Below are 23,125 nucleotides of genomic sequence, written 5' to 3' on the forward strand. Positions count from 1 at the left end.
AAAGATAATCTTTTAATAGCCTCTGATCTCCACATCACATAGAATCTTAGGAGAGTTTGAGTGTATTTAATTATTATATTTGGAGAGTTTGAGTGTATTTCCAATGCTTACATATTTGATCAATAAAAAAAAATGCTAAAAAAAATATGTGATTTGTAAAAGGTAATTTTCTATTATGAATCAAACACTTTTAGTGTTCAAATTTTATATATTTGATCAAATAAAAAAAAAATGTAATTTGTAGAATTCCTTATTACAAATCATACAATTTTAGTTATACATGATAAAACACCTAATTTATTTGAATATATTCTTAACACGCCTCAAAACATAGTTAAAACAATTATACAAAATATAATATCACAAAATATATAATAGAAAATGAAAAAAAAATAACGGCAAAGCAATAATGACAAATATTTTTAAAAATTGCTAAAAAATAGGTGATTTGTAAAAGGTAATTTTCTATTACGAATCAAACACTTTTAGTGTTCCAATTCTTATATATTTGATCAAATAAAAAAAATTGCTAAAAAATATGTAATTTGTATAAACTAATTCCCTACTACAAATCATACAATTTTAGTGTCTATGATAAAACACCGACTTATTTCGAATATATCCTTAACACGGCCTCAAAACATAGTTAAAAACAATTATACAAAAAATAACATCACAAAATATATAATAGAAAATGGAAAAAAAAAAACGCAAAGCAATAATGACAAATATTTTAAAATATATATAATACTGAATGAAACTAACGTAAAAAAACAATTAATGGGGAACCGAAAACTGGATGCAAATGTATCGAACTAACCTCAAATAATATTTAACGGAAAACCAGAAACTGGATACAAATGCAAACATTAAACTAATCTTAAAGAGTAATGAATAGAAAATTGTAATATATATGGATACAACTGTATTAAACTAACCTCAAAGAATAATTAACGGAAAATCAAAACTTAGATGCAAATACATCAAACTAATATAAAAAATAATTGTCGACAAAACGAAAAATTGGATGCAAATGCATTGAGCTAACCCTCAAAGATTAAATTAATAGGAAATCGAAAACCTGATACAACCGCATTGAATTAACATTAAAGAAAAATTAATTATTAATTGGAAACATGATGCAAATCGTGGAACTAATATTAAAAAATAATTAATGGGAAATCGAAACCGGATGGAACCTTGCGAGCTAATCTCAAAAAATAAACCTGGATGCAAATGTATTGAACTAACCTCAAGAAATAATTAATGGAAAATAGGAAACTGGATGCAAATTCATTGAACTAATCTCAAACAATAATTAATGAGAAATCGAAACTAGATGCAAATGTAACTTTATCAAATAATAAATGAGAAATCGAACCTGGATGCAAATGCATTAAACTAATCTCACGAGAATAATTAATAAGAAATCGAAACCGGATGCAAATGCATTGAACTCCGACCTCAAAAGAACAATTAAAGGGGTTGGAAATGGATGCAAATGTATTGAACTAATTGAAAAGAATAATTAACGAGAAATCAGAACTGGATGCAATCAGTATTGAACTCGATCTCAAAAAATAAATAACGGAATTGGAAATTGGATGCTGTGTGTATTGAACTAACCTCAAAATATAAATAACGGAAATCGAACGGATGCAAATGCATTGAACTAACCTCAAAAACATAGTTGGGTTATATGTTGTGGGAATGTCTCGATAAGTATAGTTTTGCATTTAAAATGATGTTTACCTTATCTCTTTCCGTATGGTTGAGAACTCTTTGCTATTTAAGTAACTACAATATATATGAACTTCACTTTATTAGGCAATCTCACAAAACTTCAATCAAACTTCTATTATTAAACAACAAAATAAAGTTGAAAGGTTTTATTAAAGGTACATGAGTTATTTTTTTTAATGAAGAATGAGGTTTTCACGTTATAAGAAATTTGGTTGAGTGATCAATATAATATTAATATATAATAGTTTTGCATATTTGCAAATATTTTTTAAAATAATTAATATAACAACACCCGTTCGTAGATAATCTTTGAAGATTCTACATAGTAAGTCATGCATAATTTAAAGAATAATTAATGGGAAATCGGGAACTGGATAATCTTCAATGATCCCACATAGTAAATCAAACATAATTTACTTTTTATGTCATGTTTGCAAGGACACTACAGATGGATCAGTAGAAGTTGGTATTATACACCACATTGGATAATTAAAAAAAAATCGGAAATTGGATTCAAATGCATAACTGAGCTCAAAGAGTAATTAACGGAAATTGGAAACTTTATGCAAATGCAATAAACTAAACTAAAAAAGTAATTAACTAGAAATTGAAAACTGGGTGCAATTGCATTAAACTAACGTCAGATAATAACTAAAGGGAAATTAGAAATTGTATGCAAATCCTTGAAAAATATTTAACGGAAAATCGGAAACGGTATGCAAATACATCAAACAAACATCAGATAATAATTAATGGGCCGAGAAATCGGAAACTGGATGCAAATGCATTGAACTAAACTCAAAAAATAATTAACATAAAATAAAAAACCGAATGCAACTGCATTAAACTAACTTCATAGAATAATTGGTGGGAAATCGGAAACTAAATGCAAATGCATTGAAATAATCTCAAAAAATAATTAATGGGAAATCAGAAACCAGATATAATTGCATCGAACTAACCTCAAAACATAAATAATCAGAGACTAGATGCAGATGTATTGAACTAACCTTAAATAGTTATTAACGGGAAATCGAAAACTGGATCCAAATGCAATGAACTAATCTCAAAGACTAATTAACGAAACATTGAAAAATGGATGAAACTACACTGAACTAACCTAAATGAATAATTATCGAAAAATTATAAATTTGATGTAACTGCATTGAACTAATCTCAAAAAATAATTAACGGGAAATCAAAAACTTGATGCAAATGCATTGAACTAACCTCAAATAACAATTAACATAAATTCGGAAATTGGATGCAACTGCATTGAACTAACCTCAAAGAATAATTAATAGAAAATCAAAAACTAAATGCAACTGCATTAAACTAACCTCAAAGAATAATTAACAGAAAACCAAAAACTAGATGTAACTGTATTAAACTAAAATAAGATATTAACTAACGGAAAATCAGAAATTGGATGCAAATGCATTGAAATATCCTCAAAAAATAGTTAACTGGAAATCGAAAGTCGAATGTAACTGCATCGCACTGGCCTCAAAGCATAAATGTCCGCTTTTTTAGCCTTCTCACATGAGTAATTACGAGTAATTAGGAATCCAAAATGAAAGTGAGTTTAAAAAAAACAGACTCTTACATGTATGCAAAACCGTATAGAAATTGTAAACTATCGAACTAACCTAGAAAAACAATTAACAATGAAATCTCGGATCTGATGATGTATTGAACTAACCTCAAAGAGTAATTAACGAGAGATTAGAACACGGATGCAAATGCAATAAACTAATCTCAAATACTAATTAACGGAAGCATCAAAAACTGGATGCAACTGTACTGGAATTAACCTTAATGAATAAGTAACGGGATATCATAAATTGGATGTAATTGCACGGAACTAACCTTAAATAATAATTGATGGGAAATCGAAACTTGATGCAACTGCATTGAACTAACCTCAAAGAATAATTAATGAGAATTGGGAAACCGATGCAACGTCTACATTAAACTAACCTCAAAGAATAATTAATGAAAAATCATAAACTTGATGCAAATGCATTCAACTAATAACCCTAAAATATATTTGTATTATATGTAGGGGGAATAAATGTCTCGACAAATATAGTTTTGCATTTTAAGTAGTGTTTATCATACTTCTTTTATTGTGATTGGGAATGCCTTGTTATTCAAGTAGCTTCAATATTATCTTCACCAAATTGGACATTCTCAAAAAACTTCAATCAAACTTCTATTGTTAAAACTAACAATGAAAAGAAGTCGATGAGTTTTATCAAGGTTTGATGCTTCCTTTTTATAGAGAGTGGTACAAGAAATTTAATTGAGTAATTAATATAATTTTCATATCTCATAGATATGCATAGTTGCTAATATTTTTTAGAATAATTTAATATAACGGCACCCGTTCATAGGACACGTTCATGTGATGAATCTTTTCAAGTGGGAGTAGTGTATTCTTTGAGGATATGGAAACAATCAATCTGTTTTAGTGATTTGTACACATTAGTATGTAAGCTGAGCGGTGATGATTTACCGTTAAATCACCGTAAATCTAATAAAACTATTATACAAGCTAGATCGAGTTTAAGATAATTTCATTTGAAAATTACGGATTAATATCCTAAACCACAAAGTGAAGAGGCTATCTCAATTTGATCCCTTAGTTTCCAAATACTTATACACCATAATCGCTGCTCGGCTATCTCAATTTGATCACTTAGTTTCCAAGTACTTATGCACCATAATCGCTGCTCATTAACGTATTTCGGTTTATTTTCAATAAAAATATATTTTGATTCGAAAATTTGCTGCTAAATCACCATAAATCTAAAAAAACTATTATACAAGCTAGATCGAGTTTAAGATAATTTTATTTGAAAATTATGGATTAATATCCTAAACCATAAAGTGAAGATGCTATCTCAATTTGACATCTTAGTTTCTAAGTACTTATACACCATAATCACTGCTCATTAACATATTTTGATTTATTTTCAATAAAAATATATTCTGATTCGAAAATTTGTGTGAGACATTTTATAAAGCCTTTTCAGCACACAAAATATTTAATAGATCCCGGGCGTATGCCCGGGTCCAAAATCTAGTAAATAAACTAACAATGCACCATGTCCTGTTCTTGATTCATCTCAAATAGTTATTGATTGAGGCCCACGTGGCAAAAGGTACAAGGCTAATTGTTATTCCTCATATATCCTAACAACCCCCAACATGCCCTATTATAGTTCCAACATTCAAGGACTTTTATTTTATTTTTACCTCAAATTTTGAACACCCACGATATAGATATAGTGATGTCTCCAAAACCACCGTGAGTATATAAAGACTTGTGGGAGCGTTGCGTTGTAGGAGGTGTACATCAACTTATACACGACTTGAGGGGTGAGGGGTGCCAATTCTTAAGAATTTGTCAAAAATTGTGCAGCACTTTCTTTCTTTTATGGGTCGTTGTTTAGGAGACGCCACCCTTTTTCTGTGTATGAATCTCATGTATTTTTATTTTTTACGGCCAATCTTTATATATATATAATAGCAGTCTCTTTTCCTGCTCTCTGAGGGTGTCCACGTAGGCTAATTTTAAGTACCTTTTTTACTCACGAGAAATCAGGATGGATTGAGAAAAAAGTGGAGAAAAAACTGGCCGAACCAAAACCCACTGAATCTTTGTTTCGTTTTAAAACACCGTAATTCACATACCTTCTTTATCCCGTATGTTTATCCCATATCTGCATACGCTTGCTCCTGAAACACCAAAACATCAAATCCCCAATAATCATCCATTTTTCAAGTCTCCCATCTAATCATCTAATCAATGACTATCATTTCAGAGACCTTCTCTAAATTCTTAATCTACCTTGCCAAGATTGGTTCTGAAAAGGTCGAGAATGAACTCCATTAGGTACCTAATCCATCAAAGTTTTAAGTCCCAGAATACACTATTTTTTCACCTTAACTCCTTGACCATTTTCTTCAATAACAATGGGTGGGTCGTTTCTTGAAGAAGCGGTGGCGATGCGCCTACTATAGATTACTACGGTGTGTTTCATGATAATGGAACAGTTATCGGTTACATCGCTTCGATATAGAGCTGAATGTGAGAAGAAGAAGGTGGAGTCGGGTAAAGCGAATTTGAAGAGTCTAGGAGGGGTAGTTCTAATGGTGGGGAGATTCATTTAGTTTGAGGTTGGGGAATTTGCGAAATATGTTGAAGGTGAACAAGTTCTTCTTTGGTTGGCCTCCTTGGTTGAGTCTTTGTTCTTTGGTGAAGCCATTCAAGGATGGATTCCTCTTAGAAATGATTCTTTTGAGAAATTGGAGAAGGTATAATGTAGGTTACAATTTTTCCTAATTTGGTTTTACAATTTTATTTGACTTTTTGGTATTGATTTGGAAATGCTTTAAATGTCTTGCATTGGCCTTTTGTTGTTTCAAGTTTCATAAGAAAAAAGACTATTTATTTCACCTAATATTCTAACTTCGGTGAAATTAAGCTTATTTCATATGTGAATTCAAAACTTGCCCCTCGAATCCAAGGGCCAAGATCCATTTGGTTCTTACTCTCCAACAAGAATTTTATTCATTTGCGTGGATGCTCTAAGGTATCCGACAACTAGGACTTATTCAACATCTTGAATTGACTGAGATTTGTTGCAGATGAAGAAAAAGTGCAAAATGCGACGAAAAGAGGCTTTGATCCTGAAAGAAGAGTAGAGTTAGAGTTCTTTGACAAAGAGAGACCGATGTTTGACCTAGGCGTTCTATTAAGGGCTTCAGCAGAAATGATGGGGAAAAGAAAGATGGAAAGCACATACAAAGTTACAATAGACTCGGGTCCCATTGTCGTAGTTACAAGGTTCAAGGAGATGAGTTAGAGTTCTTACAACTACCACGATGTCTGTATCAAAGGTGAAATTCATTCTTTCAGTCTCTCTATCATTACTCATTAGTGTGAAAGTAATATAATTACTGTTTTAGTTTTATTGATTAAGTAGTAAGAATACACACGGAAACAATTTTCCTATTCTTTGTAGTTTTAAGCAATCGTTTAGATTCCTAACTTACTATTTAGTTGATACTTCTTTCCAGATATGTGTCGTTGTTAGCGAGGAACAACATATGCACCAAGACATTATTCTTGGCGATCGCAGGTGTGAAGGTAAATGTTTCCTTCTATAATAAAAATATTGCTTGATATGATTTTTTTATTTAAATTCCTTCCTCCCATTTTATGATTTTTTTAAAAAAAGTTTAGAATCAAACTCAAAATTTTCCTTGCCGAAACTGTGAAATCAAAAGGTATCCCATCCTATTTCCTTTTAGATTGTATAAAATAATATCATACTTTACCCATAAAATAATAAACATATTCTTAATGTCTGTTTGCATACATTATAGTCTGTGTTGACATGCATTTTATTACAATTTTTGGCTGAGAGAGGGATCAAATGGTGTATAGTTTATTTGTTGGTAACTTGGAGGATTAGAAGCATGACTATTGGTTTCCAATTGGCTGTTTTTGCATTAATTGCTACTTCATCAATCTTATTGATTAGTGTACCCGTTTTGCTGCGCTGTGAGAGTGTCCACGTAGGCTAATTTTAACTACCCTTTTTACTCACGAGAAATCAGGAGAAACCCGGCGATTTCAACTCCCAAAAGTGATCAAACCTAAACCTAAAAACCGGTGATTTAATATAAAGAATCGAATTTAATACTATGAGGTAAACTTCAATCCAGCATCTAATTCAGAATCCGAGGGCGATGTGGTGTTGTCTGCAGGAGCAATGGGGAGTCCCCAAATCCTCATGTTAAGTGGAATTGGACCCTCTGAACTACTTAGCAAGTTCAACATTGCACCCATGATCGATGCACCCCAAGTAGGTCAAGATATCAGAGACCACCCTGGCATAAAATTTCTATTGGATGCTGGAATAGGTAATGTGCCTCCGGCACAACCGGATCCCTCTCAAGTTGTAGGAATTGCGAGTAGTTCACGGTTCTTATTTCAGTATGGTGGAGGAAGTAAAACCAGCGCAAGACCAAGAAGGGTTCTACTGGGAAAGCTAGCCTATCCAAGTTCTAAAGGGAAGTTAGAGCTTGAATAGTACGATCCCGTAAAAATCCTTCGGTAAGATATAACTATCTTCTAGAGGAAAATGACTTTGAACTGGTGCTACTTGCAGGAGATGCAATCAGAAAATTATGAAGGGAGAGCTAAGTCATATTTTCCCGACAATAAAAAAAATCATAATTAGAAAGTCACATATGAAAAAGGACCTACTTCTCTTGAAACTTAGGTTACCTTAAAATTGAAAAGGATTCACTTTAGTATAGGTTATGTGTCCCCTGCATGTCATTTGTTACATGCTCTTGACATTCACTAGGTAACTGCTATTGTGCACACTAACATGCCTTATGCATTATGAAGGCGGTCTGGGTTAGGCGTTGGGTTAGGTAAGGCATAACCACTTCATTTGCAACAAGGATACAACGAATTGGCTCTATTGTCGGACCACGGTGTGTTTGCAGGCAATAGTCACAAATATAGATATCTAGGGTCCGCGTGATCGATGCCAACATAGGTCTATATAAAATGCAAAAAGCTAGATTGGCGATTAAACAAATACTCTGTAATAGGCATCAAGTTTTGTTGCAACACATGAGGGAAATGTGAGCTTTGTTAGCGTCATTGTGCTCTATTTTTCTACCTGATCTGACTGTTATGTTAGTTATAGAATTTTTTTGTGGAGTAGTCACTCATAGAATTTTGTTGATTCAATTATCGCATTAACATGCGATGCTAGACCACGGCATCATGAGTAAATTTGGTGTCTTCTTGAAGGAGTCTTTGTTTTAAATGTTATTGTTACTCTATCGAGATAAGTGTTAGTACATTGTTTTACGCATGAAAACTGGTGCGTGATGTGGCATTACCGCCAAGAATTTCCATGTTTCTCCTTCACTACAGTACTTTGAGATTAGTTCACTGATGTTTCTATTACTTTTAACAGTCATTTTGTATCCGAGTTCAAATAATGAAGAAAAAGTTAGTAGCAAATATATATATTTGAGTTAAATTGTATATATATTTATATTTACATATATCCTTGCGCAGAATTATGGTGCCTTTCTAGAGAAGGATGGAGTAGGATTTAGAGGAAAAGTTAAGCTGACTGGCTTTAAAACTGTAGAAATTGACCTCTCAAGCTCATTGTGGACTTATCAGGTGCATGTACAGGCACAACTGTCGTAAGCATCCTTACATATTTCCCCATTGCCAAGTTTTGCAAATTTTCTTTTGTTGTAACATCAACTGATGAGGCATCCCCCGTCAATGTGTCGTCCTGTTTTAGTTTCCCAAAATTGTAACGAGCCAACAAATAATAATGTAATGTAATTGTGAATCATATGCATATATAAATGAATCTTTTATATAAAGAAACAGACCTGAATCCGGAGATAGTTTTTGCACCATCCAGAGACTGGAAGATAATGGACGTAACAATGTCCACAATATCAGAGCTAGCATGGGTGAAACTATCAATCAATGGGTTTGAGCCACTATAGTACAACCATTGAATCACACCCCACTTGGCTGCTGCTGTTGCAGTGAATTTCTCTTCCAGCTTAGGTGAATTTCGAAGTAATGAGCTGGGAGATAAGTGGGAGCAGCCGAAGTGCTGATGCAGACGTCCGATAGCAAAAGGTTTCTCAACACGTCCACTCTAGCCTGCATGTGAACAATTGAAAATTCAAATGCAGTACTCATATATACATACATACATTAAGTAACCAGTACGATCAGTTCAAAGAATGTCGATACCTTAAATATATATACAAGACTTGGACATACCTCATGGGTAGTGAACATATGAGGCTGAAGAAGCTTGATATCAAATGCAGGAATCAGAACGTTTGTTAGGGTCATTGAAAATTGAGTCTGTCACGGTTTTCGAAAAGGGGACACAAAAATTTGCTGTAAATGTTCCTACTTCGGTTTGTTTTGCAAGCCTCAAGTATCTGCATCTTAAGAACATTAGTTTCTCTGGTGACCAGTCGGTTCTAGAAGTTTTAAAAAAATTTAAGTTCTCATGAATCTATAGAAGTTTTAAAAAAATTTAAGTTCTCATGAATCTATTCTAAACTTTCTGAGCATTGGCAGAAGGCTTTCTCTTAAAAATGGACAACTCTTCGTGTGGAACCAGCTGAAATAAGGGCCAAAGATACTACCTCCGCAGATGAAGTCCTGTACCTCCGCAGAGGCAGAATTGTTGGCTACAAAATAGCAGTAGACTTTGGAAGTATACAATCTCTCAAGGAGATCTTGAAGGAGTTCATAGATGCTTGCGAGAGATGGAACCCGATAGTGCACCCGGATGTGGAGACAATTCATCCCTGGACTCACATGATGGAGGTACCACAAGGGTATGCCAGGTATACCTTCATGTATAAGTTCTTGATACAGCTCATGTCAAGGCCAGAGCTATTGATCTACAACTTCAGAAGAAAGTAGTTCTTGGTAGAGTCAGACCATTTGGTAACTCTTACATTCTCATGCAACTTGAAGAGCAATTGTCGACATGCCCATGTAAGGAAAACACCTAGCAAGGAAGGAAATTGAATAGTATTTATCTGTAATTTATTGCACTCTGACCTTGATTTTAACATGCTCTTTAGAGCTTTGTATGATCTAATGAACGCCATTCTATCCATGTTGATATTAGTACTTGCACATGTGCTTAGCTGATTTATTCTATTATTTTCTTCCAGACATGGTACACAATCGAATATTAGGAAATTCTTTACTAGATTTAGCATATAAAAAACCTCTGTACCATAAATTTATATTGTTGTTGTTAAAAGACAAGTACGATAGAGTATAAATGACAATGGATCAAAGAACATGGCTAACGCTATAGGCAAAATTGTTGATACTAATAATACCAAGTTTGAACCTTTGCTAACTTTCAGCTCTTACACTTATAATACCTTAATGGATATGTACGGGAAGGCTGGCCAACTCCAAGATGCATCTGATGCATTTTCACGAATGCTACGAGAATGAATTGTCCCCACCATCGTAACTTTCAATACAATAATTCACATATGTGGGAATAATGGGAAGTTTAAAGAGGTTGATTCATTGATAAATAAGATAGAAGAACTTCGATGTCTTCCTGACACGAGAACGTACAACATTCTAATTTCTCTACATGCAAAGCATCACAATATAACTTCAAGTGGGAGCTACTTTTCAAAGATTAAAGAAAATAGCCTCCAACCAAACTATGTGAGTTACCGTACCCTTTTATATGCCTTTTCTATTAGGCATATGGTTGGTGAAGCTGAAGACCTTATCTCAAGATTGATGAGTACATGCATTCTGCTTTAACTAGAATGTATAGTACATTGAAGCTGGGATGCTCCAGAAGTCGAGTTCAGAGTGCTATTCTGCCAGCATTGATGCATTTGGGGAACATGCCCACATTTTGGAATCTGAGAAAGCTTTTATCTGTTGCCAGGAAAGGAAATAACCACAAAATTTAATATTGGACTGGTCTCATTATTTTCAAAATAAACCTTAACAGATCTTCTTTCATAATCAAAATAAAGCTTAACAATTCTTTAATAATCTTTTACTATATAGATCAGTGTCCGCCGATAATGGTAGAAGAACTCGACTCCTCTAGATTTGGATCTACCATTGCAAGGCCGATTTTGTTTTGATCCTTCCAGTTGTGCAACTTACACACCCTGAGCCCCAACTTCTTTTGGGTCAACAAGTACCAAATATAGTATCACAAATGGTGAAAATGAATGGTCTACAATTAGCCAAATTTTGTCAATTGTTAACTACATTTATAAAAGGTACGATTTACATTTAGTTATTTCGATTAAAAAAATAATCTTCTACTTACTACAATGTGAACATAACATTTTTTCTTGGCTATCTTATACAAAAACACATAAAAAGATCACTATGGAGATGAGAACAGAGCAATATTCAGAAGGGATTGAAGTGTCATTCAAACCTGTGCTGGAATAAATAATTAAAAAGCTAAATCTGGATCAACATGTTTAGGAAAGTTCAATACATAACAGAATGTACAATGCAAGCGTCAGGGTCAGAAATGATGTAGTTGGTGTGGAAGGTGCATCTGAAATCATAAGTTTTAAATGATGACCATCAAATTTCATTGAAGCGACTGAAAACAATGCAACAAAAATGGCAATTGAATTTACAAAAAAAATTGATGAATACAAAGTTGTTGGCTACAACTTCAAGGAGTTGAAAATCAAGCGAAAATTCTTCAAAGAACAACAAGAAAGAATATAATTCCTCAAGAAATCAATGAATATAAAACAACAAACAGAGTCAAGTTTTTTTATTTAATATGATTTTTTATCTATAAATTTCAAATTTCAAAAACTTACCCCTCTAAAATTCAAAGATATGTTGATGCACTACACCAAAATATTAAAGATAGACAACCCAGAAGATTTAGAAAATTCAACAACTCGAGAAGATTCAGAAAATTCAGCATCGAAGAAAGCAATTAATTTTTTGCGCAGTGATATAGGCTTTGAAGTAGTAGACTATAACTACGAAGAAATAGAAAAAATTTGCAACAAACTTGAGATTGCAGAAAATAACGGCATGCTTAGAAATCAGTGCATACAAATTCAGGAAGAAGAAATTCAGAGTCTGAAAAAAAATATTGATTATCTAAAGACAATTATAAATAGGAAATGGTAGAGTTATGATTCTCTCTACGTAATTATCTGTTCAATCTTAGAGATGAGATGACTTATCAGACATTTTTACATATATGGAATCATATTTTTAGTAATAAATGTAATCATTTATCTTTGAACAGATAAATTGCTCTAATCATATATATTAGAAAAATAAAATCAGAGATTAACTAATGGGTTTTATCAATGTCTGCTGCTTCCATTTTAATTTGAATGAGTGATTCAAAAAAAAATTCATATCTCATACCTATGCATAGTTACTAATATTTTTTTTAAAAATTTAATATAACGGCACCCGTTCGTAGGACGGGTTCGAAAACTAGTGTATCAAGTACGAACATCACAAAGGTTTGGCTTCTCAAGTTTTTATCATATTCAAGAGTGCCAGCACTGCTTACTGAGTCTGTGGCACGACTTTGGACTTTGATTTTTTTAAAAAAATCAAGATCTCGTCCCTATGAGGACATCCTCCTCAATTTAAAAAAAAAAAAAAAAAAAAAAAAGTTGGATGTGTTGACTTCCATATCCTCTCACAGTTGAAGCTAGCAACCCTCCAAAAAAATCCAATATTGATATTTTCCACAATGAATACCCCACAGTTCAGTCACACTTCTTTGTTGAAACCGTCACACTGTCTATAAAATATTCTTCCAAAGGCTTTCGCTTCTTCCTCTTATTACATCTGCAGATCCAACTTTCGATCAAATAGTAGGTAGTATTTTGTTGCATATCCTTGCATGAGTGGAGCAGTTAACTCCTGCTTACGACAGTTGTCTACCTTGGATCATAACTGACCAGCTTGTATTCTTAGACATGCCGATCAAAAGCGAAAACAATATGGGCACGCCTTTCTTCCTTGAGTTTAAGAAGCAAGCTTCTTTCTATCTCAAAGAGAAGCTCAAAACTGCTCGTTTGGCTCTTACCGATGTTACTCCTGCAGAACTGTAAGTTTCTTGTATATACAACATATGTTTCATTATGTACGCAATCTCAGTTTGTTGTGGATTATTGAATGAGCTAGCCCCTTAAGAGTGATGTTTGAACTTTGAAGGTTAGCAGAAGAAGCTACAAATGGAAATCCCTGGGCGCCAGACACGCGTACCATGGCTATAATATCGCGTGCAGCTTTTGAAGTTGATGACTACTGGAGAATTGTCGAGATTCTGCACAAAAGGTTAGTACAGTACTGGATTTCTGATCTAATGGTTCTGTGTACCATGATGGAATCCATTTATGTAATTTATTCATTTCTTTTATATCATTCAGATTGGTAAGATTTGATAGGAATAACTGGAGAGTCTCATACAAAGCTCTAATCATACTGGAACATCTTTTGACCCATGGACCAGAAAGTGTTTCTGAAGAGTTTCAAAATGATAGAGATGTAATCCATGGGATGGAAAGCTTTCAGTATATTGATGAGAAGGGGTCAGTATTCTGAACATTTCATTCATGCAATTTCCCCTGCCATTCATTACATGTGGAACTAGATCATGATTCTGGCATCTTATTGCAGATTCAATTGGGGGCTTACTGTAAGAAAGAAATCTGAAAGGGTGCAGAAGTTGCTTGAAAGAGGACCACTCCTAAAAGAAGAGAGGGATCGATCTCGTAAAATATCTCGTGGGATTGAAGGGTTCGGCAGTTTCTGCAACAGGTCTTACACAGGGGATGGGAATCTGAGGGAACCTTCTTTTGCAACGTTTGGGAGGGCTAACTCCAATTTTAACGAGCATGAGAAAGATCAGTTTCTGTTCTTAGATGCAGGTTCAACTAATCAGAATGAAAGTACACTATTGAATCACGGCAATTCAGACCTTTACATGCAAACCAAAGTCCAAGGCAAATGGGATAGTTCCAACAAAACAACCAACCTTGATATATCTGAATCTCAAAAGAGTTTAAAAGTGAATATCATTCCTGCAGAAGATCACTTCCCAGGCAAACTAAGTGAATTCGAATGCATTAGGGAATCAAATCCCCTTTTGAGTGGTGAGAAAGATGAGACAGAGATTGTTTATTCAGAAGAAGAGGATCATCCATTCAACATTCATAAACAATATAGCACTTCATCCCTACTCTCTACTGGAGATGAGATCCTGTAAAGATGTTAAGGGTCAGTTTTGGGTGAACAATTGTCGCAGACGTGTCTCATCTGCAAATCACCTCGTTAGAATTGTGGCTTTCGTTAATGAAACTACTGTTTGCTTTTGTGTAGTTGGTTGTTTGTTTAGCAAATTGACAAATAGCTAATATACTTCCGTGAGGAATATCAAGTAATTATATGCAACTATACTCTTATGCATGCCTTAGCACTTGAATCTTCTGCTTAATTGTCCCACAAAACTGTCTAAATTAATTTTCACCGCAACTGAAAATTACTGGCTATTACGAAGACATTATCAGTAACTCTTTGACCAGAGGAGTGAACAATACAACTACTAATAAATTAAGTGGCTGATTAATACAGCCCAATAACTGGAAAAATATACATTAGGCATGATAAATAGAATAACTAGACGGGAAGGACAACAGAAATATTTTCTCAAGTAAGAGCTTATCTTAAGAATTGAGTGCTCAGCAACATTTCCTGTGAAGCATCTACAATGCACGCGTGTGCCAGGCTCAAAGTTACAATGGAAAGGACAAAATAACGACATCATCGTTCTAACGGAAATATAAATGAACCACCATGAAGAGCCAACTTCTGTTATCATTGATTTGAGAATGTAAACTTAAGAAAATAAATGGGACGGAATAATATATGTATCCAACCTGTAGACCAGAAACAGAACTGCTGCACAATCTAATCCAGGAAAAGTAGCACCACCCAGCCTTTACTCTGAATTTTCTCCAACAGTGATAAAACCAATTTCTTCTGTAGAGAGTATAACTGGAAGCCACAGAGGTGTACATGCTGCAAAGTGTTTGGGCATACAGAGCTAAAGTGCCCGAAACAAGTTAAACAGGGAAATCAGTAAAAACAAGGGGTCTGGCTACAAAAAGATGAAAATACGAAGAAGGAAGAGAAAGGGAAAGATAAGCTAGAGGAGGTAAGTGCTGTGTTGAAAGAAAAGGAAGAGAAAGGGAAAGATAAAATAGAGAAGGCGAGTGCTGTGGTGAAAGAAAATGCAGGGGCTGAGAATACAAAGAGTAATGATTAGATAAAAAACAATGAAAATCGAGAGAGAGATTATGGAAGAGGTTAACTTCTCTATGTTTGAAGCTATGCTACCAAAGCAACACATTGAGGCAGATATCTATGAAGAGCTACAAGAAAATATATCCAGAGATGAGATTACTGAGGCCTTATCAAGTATTGGTAGTGACAAAGCTCCGGGAAGTGATGGATTCTCTTCTATGTTCTTTAAAGCCACATGGAGAGTTAGATCTGCTGATCTCATTCTAGCCATCCAAAATTTCTTCAAATCAGGTATGATGTTAAGAGAAGTAAATTCCACATGCATAACACTCGTTCCTAAAGTTCAGAGCCCATCATCTTTAACTGATTATAGACCTATTTCATGCTGTGGAGTGATGTACAAATGTATTAGTAAGATTTTAACTAATAGAATGAAGAAGTTCATTCACTTGGTGCCACCTCTGCATTCCTCTTAGGCATCGCAATCCAAGATAACATTCTCTTATCTCATGAGCTGCTACACAACTACCACAGGGATGCGGCACCTCCAAGATGTGTTGCAAAGATAGACCTTAAGAAGGCATATGACTCAATCAGATGGGAGGTAGTGGAATATGCTATGCAGAGAATAGGACTCCCAAGAAAGTTTATACAGTGGGTTAAAGTGTGTGTGGAGACTCCTTCATATTCTATCATGTTGAATGGCTCACCTTATGGGTATTTCAAAGGAAGAATAGGGATAAGGCACGGTGATCCCATGTCGCCTTACCTATTTGTGCTAATTATGGATCTTTTCTCAGAGATTATGATGCATAATGTAAGGGAAGGAAGGTGCAAGCTCCATCGGAAATGCACAGAACCTATCATCACTCATCTGCCTTTTGCGGATGACCTTATTGCTTTCATATATGGAGATATTGAGGCAGCAAAGTGTTTGAAAGAAAATATTGAGACATTTACAAAATGCTCTGGATCGGAAGTGAATGTAAACAAGAGCAAAGTGTTCTTTGCAGGAGTTGATCAAGGTAGTTGTGATTCTATTCAGCAGATTCTCTCTTTCTCTGCAAGTGAGCTTCCTGTTAAATATTTGGGCATGCCTCTTATTACAACAAGGTTATATTCAGCTGACTGCCTTCCATTGATTACAAAAGTTTCGAATTGAATTCAAACTTGGAAGGGCAAGTTTCTATCTTATGTAGGGAGAGTGCAACTCATCAAATCAGTCTTGAACAGCTTGAGTGTCTATTGGTTTTCTTGTTTCATTGTGCCACAAAGTATTATAGAGGATATCAATAAGTTATGTAGAAACTTCTTATGGAATGGACCAGATTGTGCAACATCTCATGCTTACATCAGTTGAGAAAGTGTATGTTTCCTATATGATGAAGGAGGGCTCGGGGTTAGGGACCTCTCAAGAATGAACCATGCAGCAAATATGAGGCATTTATGGAACATCATAACTAAGAAAGATACTCTTTGGGTGCAATGGGTATACAAGAATCTAATAAAGGAGAAGAACTTCTGGAGTATGAAGATAGCTAATGACTGCTCATGGCATCCAATTGGATATTAAAGAAGAGGTTTCCACAAGCTCTGACATATAACTCTATTGGCAACCAAGGGTGCAAACTCTTAGGGTTTATCGAGAATGGGAGGTGGAATATACCTAATCGAATTAGGATACACACCACTGATATCTTTACAAGAATGGAGGAGGAGGTGAGCATTATAAGTGGAGAAGACATGATAGTATGGTCTGCGTCAAACAGAGGAGGGTTTACTCTAAAAGACATGTATCACAGCATCAGGAATACAAAGCAACCAGTAGAATGGCACTCTCTAGTTTGGTTTTCGAACAAAATCCCGAGGCACTCCTTTATTACTTGGATGGTGATGCAGACATGCTTGAAGACTTTATGCAGAATGAAAAAAAGGAAAGTGGTGACAGATGACACGTGTATAATCTGCTGGAGAGAAAGGGAAACAGAAGAACACTTATTTTATGATTGTACATTTGTGCAAGCTGTGTGGAGTAAGCTGTTAACAATGTGTGGGTATGCAAGAACGAGAGCAGCGAATTGGTAGGAAGAGGTGAAATGGGTAACAATGGCTACCACTGGAAAAGGATGCAAACAAGATGCGTTCAGACTTGTTTTTAACGCTTTTTGTTATTGGATTTGGAGGGAGAGGAATGCGAGAATTTTTCAGCAGAAAACCATATTGGAGGATGGAATCGTATTTAACATTATGAGAGATGTTAAGCAAAGCTTTCTGCAATGAACGTGAAGATGGAGGAAGGGCCAGAGAGAGAGGTTCGCTGACCTTTGGAATTTGGAAATAGCGAAAATTAAAAAACGAAGGGTATTTGTCAGATGGGAAAGGGCACCTGAAGACATACAGAATCTGAATTCAGACGGTACACTTCAAGGACAGCTAGGGGCATGGGAAGTAGCTATAAGAGATGAAAATGGCCGAGTTAAAGCGGCAGCAAAAGGGAAGTCAGAGTACCACACCATTGCTTTGGTGGAACTACAAGGAGTTGAACAGGGAATGAGGTTAGCGCGTGCGCACAACATCAGGAAGCTTCGAGCGCAAACAGACTCACAAAATGTAATTGCTTTTTTACTTAAGTCTGTGTTTCCTTGGGAGGCAAATAAGATGATGAGAAGCATTAGAAGAATGGGGACAGAGTTTGAAGAATTCTCTATAGTGCACATCTATAGAGAGGCGAATAAGCTAGCGGATGCGCTGGCTAGTACAATACCTGCTGAGGATTTTGTAGATATTAGTATAGATTATTTATCTCCTGATGTAATGAAAATTATAGATGATGATGTAATAGGGAGTGAGTATGAGAGATTGTAATCACCTAGTTCAAAGCTTTTATTTATTAATAAAGGTTGCTGATAAAAAAAAAACAGCCTATGTATTTAATTGAAGACTAGAGTTCTCCATCCACCTAAGATACTGAAAATGGAAAGACATGAGTAAACATAGAGTGGGTGCAGAAGGTTCTTCATTAACCATTTAGATTTCATAACTACGCTAAACATTGAAGGTGAGACGCCAATTGTCTGCCCAGAATATAGGGATTTCTAAACTGCAACGACAAATGAACTTACTAAGGTAGTGATGCGTCAAGCAAACAAATAAATAAATATATATATATATATATATATATATATATATATATATATATATATATATATATCGACTTGTAGGAAAATAAGCAACAGGATTACAAGATTGACTACAGTGCAACAGACCCTGGTCTCAATATTGCACTTGTAGCTCGGCTCAATAACATTTGCCACCAAAGTATTTTAAGTACAATGCTAAGACACTCCAAGTATCCTGAAAATAAGAAGGAAGGTCGAGAATGCCTGCTGCCCAATCAAGTTTTAAGAACTTGCAAGTACATGTCTGTAGGCCTACCTATACGGCTTGCCGGCTTGGGCTTCAAAGGTTTAGCTAAATTGGCTTGACTTTTATCATTGCCTAAGTCTTAGATTCAGTTTAGGAATACTTACAACAGTTTAATGAGTACATAAGTTAAGATCCACCATTTCATGAAAGTAAGAAAAACATATATAGCTTCCAGAAATCCCTTACCTGCAGAGAATAGTGGGTTTATTTCATCCTGAAGGTTTCACATGAATCAATCAACTACTTGGTCAAGTAGGTTGACACTGAACCCATCTTGCTTACCTGAAAAAAATGCACAAAAAAGAAAACAGAAGAGACCAGTATGTAAGTATTTTAAATAAACTCAGCAGTTTGTTAATCCATAGTGACCCACAAAGAACTGAAACTTTGCTAGATCGGAACTTTCTCTAGTTGGAATTTGGGAGAAGGTTATGAGTTGTTACAATGGTGGAAAAGATAAACACTAGACTACTAAAGAGTCAAGAGAGACCTCCATAAGTTCCATTTCTTTGGTAAGAATGAGTTATTTCTGAATATAGTCAACATGTCTCTACTCATACGGGAAAAGGAGATATCCCATAGCTAAGTTGCAGGTACACCCCTAATGTTCATAATCAAGTCAGTAAACGGATTAACCCCAGTTGAACAAATGAAAGCATTTTATGTAAGTGGTCTCCCACTCTCCCTTATGGTGCTACATATGGACTGGACCTTCATCTTTTTTCTTCTTTTCATTCAGAAATCCCAAGTTCTAAAAGTCTTGGTTTGTTTCAAAATATAAGGCTCAAATTCTTATGGATCCAAGGATTTGATATAAGTTTTCACTTACATATTTAGCTGTTTATCTACTTTTTGGCTCCATACCGTGCCGTTGTTTTGGTGTGTATGCCGTTGTTTTGTTAAGTGTGTCCTGATAGTTTATCCGTTAATAGGACTTTAGTCCTTAATACATACAATCTTCATTCTTTTACCACAGATGATTACAGAAGGAAATCAGTGTGCTCACAACTTGTACTCGAATAAAGCCTCAAACACAACCCTTGTTTTGGTACTTAGAAGAAATCTAATACACTAGAGAAAATGAAGAAGAATCAGAAGCAAGCAAGAACTGATTCACCAGGGATCAGATTTAAGTCCAAGGAATACATGCTTTTATGCTTTATATAGAAAACTAGTAGAAGCTAAGTTACATGGACAAACCGAATTCTAAAAATAATCTGTGTCAGACAAGACACGAACAAATTGTATATAATGTACTTGAATTTTTGGTGGCTCACTCGGACACGGATACTGGAATTTTTCACTCGTACTATTTTCTTCTTTTTTCTTTTTCTGACTATTTAATACAAAATTTTTGCTTACCTAGAAAAAAAAAGAAAAATGATTTAAGGTGGCAATGGAAAGACAAAAGGAGCACTTGGATAGTAGATTAATTGGAGTATAACGAAAGCCATCCAGCAACAGATTCAAACTTCGATATCTTTACTCCAGCACGTTGGTCTTATTATAAATCCATCACCAGAAACTAGATGACTTTTTGTTTATAATATGCAAAGAAACATAAGGAGGCTGGTTTATTAAGGTGACTAAAAAGGATCGGATATACATACCTAGAGCTGTGTCGAAGACAAGTCTTAGTCTGCTCAAGAGAAATTAATTGAGTGAATCCTCAATAGCTCGAGCTCATACATAGGGTCCTGATCTTGTGCCTCTTTTTGTCTCTCTCACACAGGACAAAATTAACACAGGAAACAAATATATAATGAAGGTGTTTCTAAAAGAATGTAAAATGTTACATTTACCAGTGTGCTTAGCTGAAAACGCCACCTCAAACAAGCATCGAGCAAACGTTGCATTCAGTGAAGGTATATCTGCATATATAGAAAAGTAAATTAAGAGGATACAAAGATAACAATGTCGAGCGACATCTCTTATACTACAAGCTGGTCTTGATTGGGTGAGAATCACAGATAAAAGAAGGCTACATATAACAGTCAAGAGCATTGATTGAGCGAAGAGTTGAAGCAGAACAAAGTTCAGAGAATGAAGAAACTAACTTAGCATATAACAGTCCTGGAAACTAAGAAGCAATATGGACAAGTGAAACAATTTATACAAATGCACAACACGGTTTTGACAAGGCATGATACCACATTTTACACTTGAAAAACAAAGAAAAAGTTATTCACATGGATACAAAGTACTTAGAAGCATATGAGTAACACAGATTTGAAATGAAAGGCTCCATCACCATCAGTTGCTCCATGTGGTAATGTGGGGTAAACGTCTAACATGAACTAACTAAGGTGTTGAGTAGCAACCCCATAACGATTAACTTTTATAAACATACAAACCAAGACGAAGATCAAAGGCACGCCTATTTTGGAATTAAACTGCTGGATTCCAGTCTACAACATTCCTAACATCAATATATTTAATCATAGTCATCTATCACTCTTTTCCAAATGATTAATAATTTTGATAACACCAGAAGCATTTGAAATAATTTTTCTTGGATACAACTCATAGAGTAGGGATCAGGTACCATCTATCAGGTTTTGGAAATGAAGAAAGGAGCAGTTGAAGGGCTAAAATTAATCTAATTTAACACAGACACACGGTAGGACTCAAATTACACCATCTTCCTTTCCTACCTAGTATTGCGCAAACCTTATAACCATTCATCTCAACTTCCACATACATGTGCCCAACTAACAACCATTACTTGAACAACTAAAAACATTTGCAATTGGATTCTTAATGCTTGAGAACAATGTTATGATAACGAGAAGAAGGAAATGCAAAGTGGGGCAGAGTGGTTGGGCAAGAGAAACTTGCACAGTCATCCTGGGATCCCAGGTACTGAAATTAAGTCTGCAATGCCAATATATAGATACTGTTTTTGTACGAAAGCAATGAAGACACTGGAATTACCCACAAGCTCGCCATCACTACCAGTCTTCCCATCTCTCTCGGTTGTCATTCGTCAAACACTATGGTTTGTTCTTGCAGGCCAAGCAACACCCAAGGCGATACTCTTCCTGGTTTATTAGCATTTATACAAGGTTTGTTCGTATTTATTCATTTCTTTCGTTTCATTCAAGGAAATTAGCAAAAACCAGAAGCAGGCTTAACTCGTATCACCTCTTTCTGAGCTACGACCATAACTTTGGCCCAAACCATAACTATTTTGTCGGTTAACCAACCTTAACCGCAACCAAACCGAAATTATTGATGAATAATCTAGGAGCTTATAAGTTAAAAAAAAAACAAAAAAAATAAAAATCCAGGGGTCACTACTTAAGAGTTAAGAGGGCTTCTAGGGTGCGCAAGGTGCACCCAAATTGCCACACATTTTGAAGGGCAAAACCGAAATAAGCGGGTGAAGAAGTTTCAATTGGGTCACTAACCTACCCATTAAACCACTAGTTATAGCTTACTTTAGTTAAACTACTACATATAGCATATATGTTAGTATCCAACAATAAATGACATATTAAATCTAGTGAACGAAATTAGGCATAGCTGGAAGAGGAGATAGTGTTGATGGAAAATTCGGTGGGACAATTGGAGGAACTTCACGAAGCACCTGTGACCTATTAGCTCGAGACATAGTTGTATGTGGCCTTTTGAAAATTAGGGTGCGGTGAAGCACTGTGTTGACTATTGTAGAGAGTCTATGCTCGTTGTCTTTCTATAGCTCGTCGTCCTTCCTCTATAGAAGCAAAACTTTTGTGCAAAGTATTAGGAAACCCCGTTACTTGCTTGTCGCACTCAAACCATGTCCTATACAACCCAGGATTAGGTACTTTAGTAATATGATACTCTTACTCACATAGTCAATAATATGATACTCAAGTTACATATACTTCAATAGTATGATACTATAAATCACATATTCCATAATATGATACTATTCGTTACATATATTGCAGGAATATGATACTATAAAGCCTATAATAGTTAAATAATATGATACTCTTAGTCACAAATTCAATAATATGATACTCCAAGTGACATATACTTCAATAATATGATACTATTAATCCCATATTC

General features: G+C 35.0%; 1 protein-coding gene and 3 long non-coding RNA genes across 7 annotated transcripts; 2 read left to right on the forward strand and 2 right to left on the reverse strand.

The window, feature by feature from the left end:
- Positions 1-5,256: 5,256 nt before the first annotated feature.
- Positions 5,257-6,901, forward strand: LOC147481726 (uncharacterized). Its single transcript, XR_015203688.1, has 3 exons — positions 5,257-6,066; positions 6,400-6,651; positions 6,832-6,901. It is a non-coding gene; the product is annotated as an uncharacterized LOC147481726 (long non-coding RNA).
- A 2,052-nt stretch (positions 6,902-8,953) lies between these two features.
- Positions 8,954-9,894, reverse strand: LOC147481727 (uncharacterized). Its single transcript, XR_015203687.1, has 3 exons — positions 9,599-9,894; positions 9,193-9,475; positions 8,954-9,089 (listed from the first exon to the last, which is right to left on the reverse strand). It is a non-coding gene; the product is annotated as an uncharacterized LOC147481727 (long non-coding RNA).
- A 3,163-nt stretch (positions 9,895-13,057) lies between these two features.
- On the forward strand, positions 13,058-14,791 carry LOC147481728 (ENTH/VHS family protein). Its single transcript, XM_086575773.1, has 4 exons — positions 13,058-13,445; positions 13,553-13,675; positions 13,768-13,929; positions 14,018-14,791. Exons 1-4 carry the CDS (start codon positions 13,315-13,317, stop codon positions 14,604-14,606), a joined length of 1,005 nt encoding a protein of 334 aa, XP_086431899.1. The 5' UTR covers positions 13,058-13,314; the 3' UTR covers positions 14,607-14,791.
- On the reverse strand, positions 14,017-22,263 carry LOC147481729 (uncharacterized). 4 transcript variants are annotated; one of them, XR_015203686.1, is made up of 5 exons: positions 22,004-22,263; positions 20,680-20,940; positions 19,256-19,351; positions 16,103-18,407; positions 14,017-16,028 (listed from the first exon to the last, which is right to left on the reverse strand). It is a non-coding gene; the product is annotated as an uncharacterized LOC147481729 (long non-coding RNA). The 4 variants fall into 4 exon arrangements; XR_015203684.1 differs by having other exon boundaries at positions 14,017-18,410; positions 22,004-22,249; XR_015203685.1 differs by having other exon boundaries at positions 14,017-16,214; positions 22,004-22,248.
- Between the last annotated feature and the right edge of the window lie 862 nt (positions 22,264-23,125).

Source organism: Coptis chinensis, chromosome 8 (genome assembly GCF_015680905.1).
Source record: "Coptis chinensis isolate HL-2020 chromosome 8, ASM1568090v1, whole genome shotgun sequence".
Lineage (NCBI taxonomy): Eukaryota > Viridiplantae > Streptophyta > Magnoliopsida > Ranunculales > Ranunculaceae > Coptis > Coptis chinensis.

What these genes read in the sequence shown, in the direction of transcription:
- LOC147481728 (XM_086575773.1), top strand. Translation starts at nt 13,315, where the DNA reads ATGCCGATCAAAAGCGAAAACAATATGGGCACGCCTTTCTTCCTTGAG. An exon ending in GTCGAGATTCTGCACAAAAG is followed by an intron (nt 13,676 to 13,767) that starts GTTAGTACAGTA and finishes TATATCATTCAG; the next exon opens with ATTGGTAAGATTTGATAGGA. An exon ending in CAGTATATTGATGAGAAGGG is followed by an intron (nt 13,930 to 14,017) that starts GTCAGTATTCTG and finishes ATCTTATTGCAG; the next exon opens with ATTCAATTGGGGGCTTACTG.